The sequence below is a fragment of the Nelumbo lutea genome, chromosome 3, assembly GCF_056320005.1.
Source record: "Nelumbo lutea isolate HS-2025 chromosome 3, American lotus-T2T, whole genome shotgun sequence".
Lineage (NCBI taxonomy): Eukaryota > Viridiplantae > Streptophyta > Magnoliopsida > Proteales > Nelumbonaceae > Nelumbo > Nelumbo lutea.
Genome location: NC_142686.1, coordinates 115,422,277 through 115,428,733, shown reverse-complemented (window position 1 = coordinate 115,428,733; position 6,457 = coordinate 115,422,277). Strand labels below are relative to the sequence as shown.

Genomic DNA, 6,457 nt, shown 5'->3' with positions numbered 1-6,457 from the left:
AATTGAAAAACAAAATCAGAAAATAAAACTTGTAGAAAAAACACCAAAAATTATAGAAAAACACAAATTGCAAATAAATAACAAAAAATACAAGAAAATTTATAGATTGTAGAAAATAGAAAAATATAAAAAAACAGAAATTATAAAAAACATTGGAAATTATAACAAAACACTAAAAATGAAAACAAACAAGAAAATTGAAAACTGAAATAGACCATTTTTCTCCTCTAACTCATCATTCAAGGATAATTTGGTCATGAAAATTGTTATTTATGCTGACATAGACTCCTCTGTTAAGAAGCACTAACAGTGCACTAAGAGAAGGTGAGTTTTGGAAAATAAAAACTTAGTGGCACATTGAGTATTAGATATTTTGAAAAGTTGTGGTGAATTTAAGAGAAATATTGAAAACTCATGATGAATTTTAGACAAATTTTCTTTGTTAGTTCATTTTATCAATGATACATGATATTCGACAATTCCTAACAGATCAAACGTATCGGCTTTAAACGTCCACAGAAGGGTAAGGACATGGAGGATCCTCCATGAAGGTGTGAACCGAAAAACAAGGGTAAGTGTTATAAGAGCCTGTCCGTGACAATGAAGGTGTGAATCGAAAAACAAGGGTAAGTGTTAAAAGAGCCTGTCCGTGACCATGATAGCGTGAACTGAAAATAAGAGGTTACACCGTACGGGTACCCAGCGATACCCTCGAAACGTATCGGCTCGATGATATAAAGCATTTGGAAAACATTTTTTGCCTTTACTCATCCGATACGTAAAGTCGAGAATTCAGTTTCTGGTGTCGGACCACCGGCTGCACTTTGTATCTTATTATTATCTGTTCACTCTCTCTCTCGACCATGTCTGCTGCAGCAGTCCCTTTCATTTCAAGCCCGACCTCACTTCCACACTTCAGAATAACGAGAAATGGGTTTCTGCTAAATGCCATTTCAACTTGCAGGGGCTCTTCAAGATCTTCTCTCGGTGAACTTTTCTTCAGGAACTCGTATGGGGTCAAGAGAAATTCGATCTTCACTGGCGTCAGACCTTTCTCCCCTGTTATGGAATGGCAAGATTGCACGTAAAGACCTAAACTCACTAGAGAAAATCTCTTTTAGCTTTTTTATTTGTTTCTTTGTTACAGCTTTTGTGATCGAACCAGAAACCATTGTTTCCTTTATAGGGTCTTATTCAGTCGGATTGAATCATTAATCACAAGGCATTCTATGTTACAATTATGATTTCTAGACTCCTAGTGTTTTCTGTAGATTAACACTTGCGCCTAGCTGCCAATCTTCATTTCTGAGCTGGAATTGTTAATGACAATCGTCAATCATAGAGCATCTTTTGTTGATTTTTGGTTGTTAGGGGCCAGTTTTTTATTTATTAGTGGGATTCCTATTTCTAAATACTAGCACTTCCTCATTCCTGTGAAGAAACATTCATTTTTTTATCCTTAGTTTATGGATAAATACCAATTTCTGTTTGCTTATTCCGAGAATTGGTCTTCTCGACCAGCAAACTATTTCTTTGTTGATTATCTGCCTAGAGACCTCTTTTTGATCTGAAATGCCATTCTGTTAAATTTTGGGGGTGGTCTTTCGTGGCCAGTTAATTGTATATTTTCTTGGATGTTCGTTTTTATTATTATTATTATTATTATTATTATTATTTTTTGATGAATTCGTTCTTCTTTTCAATATGTTCTTCTCTCGTTGCTGAGTTCGTTATTTTTTTCCTGTTAACTTTCACATTGGAAAAGAAACAGTGATTATCTAGAGCTGTCTGAGAAGCTGAACTCCTAAAGGTTGTGCAGATCATCCGAAAAGGTTTCTAGATATCAGGGGGGGAAACTTTTGTTGAAGCCTTGAAGGAGTGGAGGGCTCCTTCCAGCAGTGAATTAAAAAAACCACATTGCCCTGTTCGACAGAATCTTTAATTCTACATGATAACATGAGTTACTTGGCTGTGCTTTCTCACCAGCACAAGGTCCTACACTCATTCAGCAAAGGACTAAAAGTGGACTCCAGGATCTCATAATGGCCAAGTTGTCTTTGTATATCATCCAAATCATTGTAATCAGATCCTTATCGTTCATTGAATACTGCTCAAAGATATTTCTTAGAAATCTGTTGTGCATTTTTGTCAGTTGATATTCTTTACTGATAATAATTTATTCAATATTATGTGCAATGGATGATGTTTCTGAATGCTATACTTGTCTGGGAATGGTCCCACCATGTTAATTTCTTTGTGGTCAGGTTCCATTTTGATTCCATGTTTTCTTACTTACTAGATTTAACTAGAAAAATGTAAATGCAGGGCTAAGCTGGAAATTGATGTCCCTTGTTCGGTTGCATATAAATGTTACTTAGATCGTGAAGCCATTCCCCGTTGGATGCCTTTCATATCATCTGTCAAGGTGTGCACAGTTGATGTCCCTTGTTCGGTTGCATATAATTGTTACTTAGATTTAACTTGCACCATGTATCAATATTGTTTGAACTTCATTTGAAACGTTTGAGATTTTAGAATAATATTCCCTTGCTTGACTGAATATGCAGTTTCACCACTTCACTTGATTACTTGATGCTCATCTCTTTAGATTTTGTTTGTCTCCCTCCTGGATATTTTTTTATGGGGCTGTCAAAGGACTCTGAAAATCCAATATCCGATCTGATTATTCGAATTTGGATGTATATTATATAATGTTCTCTTTCTCTCTCTCTCTCCGTCTATCTATAAGTTTAATGATATATGTATATTTTTAATTTGTCATTATTTTAACAATAATAAAACAGTCTGAGTCTGATATTTAGGATTGCAGATTGGATTTGGATTTGGAATTTCAGTAATTGGATTGGATTCGAATTTAGCTGAATCTGATCCATATCTCTTCTTTATTTAAGCCAAGTATAAATAGTAGATTTCATTAAAAGTCTTTTAAGACAGGGTATTGCAGTATTAGTGCTTCCACTGGGAACCAATTTGCTGTGTTACTCAATTCAGCTTTGATGCAAGTGAAGTTGGGTTTAACATGAGAAAGAAGACAATGATAGCAATACCCTGTAGTCGTAAAAGATTTCCAAGACTAGATCAATGAGAAAAGCAAGAAGCATTTATTTGGCCAATACCAAAGTGTTGTTCAATGAGAAAAGAAAGAAGCATTTTGATAAGGGGGAGGGGGGTTGTAAAAAAACAATTTAGATATTTCCATATACTTTGGTTTACCTTGCCCTATGACACTCCAATTTGATCATCTGTTTATAACAGCTTAATTTTCCTAGCCAGAAATTTAGCAAAATAATATCTTGAAATGTTAGTTTTGAAGTTAAAAAGCATGATGTTTTCCTCAATTTTCTCATCCATTTTTGTGTTTTAGTCAAGAAAGATCACATCTGAAAATCTATAGTTGGAAATACAGTGAATGTCTAACTAACAATATCTCATGAGGGTGATATGAAATGAGCACCCCTTGTTTCAAAAGGTTCAAATGTATTTCTTCATGGTAGCAAAGCAAATTTTAGATGCTTAATGCCAAATGGTTTATCTTTATGTCAGGAAACTTCGTTTTTTTTAACCCATTTCCTTCCCTTTGGAGTGCTCCTTTGATCGGGCATCTGTGTTTTTTCTTTATGGAAACTTTTTGTAAGCACGAAAACTGTTTATTGAAGCCTGCCACCCAATCCCAAAGTAGTTCTCTTGTTCTATTACTTCTCAGAGGTTAGCCTTTAGATGCCCCAAATTGTTAGTAGGTAATCAATGTTAGAAAATCTGATGGGGTGAAACATTACAGGTTTTAGAGGATAAGCCCGATCTATCACGCTGGTCACTGAAGTATAAAGCATTTGGTCGTGACATTGAATTTTCTTGGCTGGCTCGAAACCTTCAGGTGAGAGCTGGGAACCTTATCTAAATATTTTTATGATGTTTTTTGTTTTAAAGTCAAACTATCTTACCTTGCTTGCAGCCTATTCCAAATCAGAAAATCCACTGGCGATCTCTAGAAGGTCTTCCAAACAGGTACTACAAGTATGGTAGGCAATCTTTTGCCTATGAAAGAGACTCCCTCTATTAGGAATTTTCCCAAAGAGATGTATATGTTAGCATCATACAAACTAAAAGAATAAGACACTCGTACTGTTTTTAGTATTCACCTACAGTAAATTCAAACAAGACAAACTAAAAGTGACCAATTTTGGGCTTCCATTCACCTCTTGCTAGGTGGTAATCATGACTGACTTTTTGATCCACATTGTTTGTACATAAGAAACTGATGGTACCAGCTTGCTCAGTTGGTACACCATCAAAGCAATTCCATCAAGAATAAAAATTGGATTCTGCATGCACCATAGCACCTTGGTATGTGAGCATCTGTATGTTCCTATACTTTTTAGAATACAATAAACTTAAGTACTCATCTTGTGTGCATTGCAGAAATATATAGGATAATTATATTAAAGAAGCAAAAGAGGCATAAACTAAGTACATTGCAACAATATATAAGAATGCCCTAAAACCAGCAACTGTATGGTTGTACAAAAAGCATAGATTTGTATGCTGGACACCTATTTAGTGAAAATGAAAAAGAAACAGTTTTTTACTGATACCACTCAGTAATTGTGGATTATCGGTTGGTCTCAGCTAAGAAAGATATATTAGGACATGTATGATTGTGTACTTCACTGTTTTTTTTTTTTTTTCATTGGACCAGTCTTACGATAGAGTTTTGATGAACCTTTCCTTTCACTTGGCAGAGGAGCAGTTCGGTTTTATCCCAGAGGTCCTTCATCGTGCACTGTAGAAGTGAGACTGGTTATATAGCATTGGTTTCTATATTTATCATATCACCCCATCATATCTGTTTGTGAAATGGTTATCTGAATCGAATTTATGCTGTCTTTTTTACTCACTTGGCCTGACAAGTGTGAGAATGTGGGTGAGTCTGAGGAGTGGTCACTTTATGCACAAAACAAAAAAAAAGCCAAAGGTTAGGTCCATATCCAGTTTCTGAAGACCATGATTTGTTGGGACCAACATTGGGTAGAGGCCCTTGTATACAGACACACACACATATTGGATAAGAAGTAACCAATCTCTGCATTGTAATATCACATTGATCTCTTACTTCGTGCGTACCAATTGAACATATATGACTACAAATGGAACTTGTACAAGCAACAATGAGTTACATGAGGGAGTAGTCATGATGTCATTTCCTCTTCTTTTCCTGCGGTTCCATTTGAAAAAGAGGGCCTTACTTGTGTAAATTTTCCATTTCAGCTAACTGTTTCATATGAAGTTCCTCAAATTCTAATTCCAGTGGCATCGGTAAGTTAGCCAGGATATCCTGTAGAGATTACACATATTACATTAAATGGGCATTTTATTTAACTTTTCTGAATAGATAACATTTTCAATTGAAAAGCTTTAATCGTGCTTAAAAGCATAAAATTCTAAAAGAACAAAATGCTTTTCATGTTTGTGTTTTTGGTTCAGGCATTGCAACCCTTTCTTGAGGGCTTGCTCTTACGTGGTTTGGAGCGATTCGCGAAAGTTGCAAAAGGCTATTAAACAAACTGGAGTCTTGATTATGTGCATTACTTATTTTTTAACTGATAAATGAATTCTATCACAGTTGCCTGCTTCTGTGTGAAATTTACTCCTTTAGTTGCCTATGTGGTTTGCAGCAGTTGCAGAATGCTGTTAAACATGAGTTCTGAAGACCTGAAGGCTATACATGATGTGCAAGCCACACAATTGATATGTTACTCCATTGATTATGTACGGTGTATCTTGTTTAATACCTTAATTGATGAAAAAATTATTTCACTTTTATCTGTCCAGTGTGATGTAAGGAGGAATGAAATAACTAAAAAGGAGCTAAGAGCCATACATCCCTTTATTTTCATCCGGATCTTAACCAACTTTTGTTTCTATAATCTAGTTTTCATGCTGACCCCATGAAGATCAATATGACATTGAAATTTTAGATGGCATTTGGGAATTCTGAAGCCAACCTTCAAGGTCTGATTAGGTCTTATTTTAGATTAGAGTGATAAATTGAGATAAGAGCATATTTTGGGTGGCTGAGATAAAAGCTAGTTGTATATTTTTTACCACATTCAATTTTCACTGCACCTAGGTTTATCACAGCTATATTTGGGCACTCAAACATATGATGTGGCAAATAGTCAAAAGCAATGTTTTTAACCCGTAATCTTTTTTGTTCTGAAAATATAATTACCTATAAGAAGAGCGTGAAGGAGTGAACGTGTCAAACCCAGTGACACTCAACAGCCTACCCCACAAACAGGCAATTTATCCTAAGGATTGGAAAGACTTGGACTATCAAAAACCACAATTAGTTACATGTTTTTCCGGAATGTATAATAGTTGTAACACGTAATATGCAGACAGCACCAAAACTAATCATAAAACGTCACGCACCCTC

General features: G+C 35.3%; 1 protein-coding gene across 2 annotated transcripts; it reads left to right on the top strand.

Moving 5' to 3' along the window:
- Window positions 1-608: 608 nt before the first annotated feature.
- On the top strand, window positions 609-5,841 carry LOC148867840 (uncharacterized). 2 transcript variants are annotated; one of them, XM_088976978.1, is made up of 8 exons: window positions 609-1,084; window positions 2,326-2,425; window positions 3,800-3,895; window positions 3,974-4,026; window positions 4,761-4,809; window positions 5,287-5,334; window positions 5,503-5,598; window positions 5,694-5,841. In XM_088976978.1, exons 1-7 carry the CDS (start codon window positions 864-866, stop codon window positions 5,575-5,577), a joined length of 642 nt encoding a protein of 213 aa, XP_088833104.1. In that variant the 5' UTR covers window positions 609-863; the 3' UTR covers window positions 5,578-5,598; window positions 5,694-5,841. The 2 variants fall into 2 exon arrangements, with proteins under 2 accessions (XP_088833104.1, XP_088833103.1); XM_088976977.1 differs by having other exon boundaries at window positions 5,503-5,841.
- Window positions 5,842-6,457: the final 616 nt, after the last annotated feature.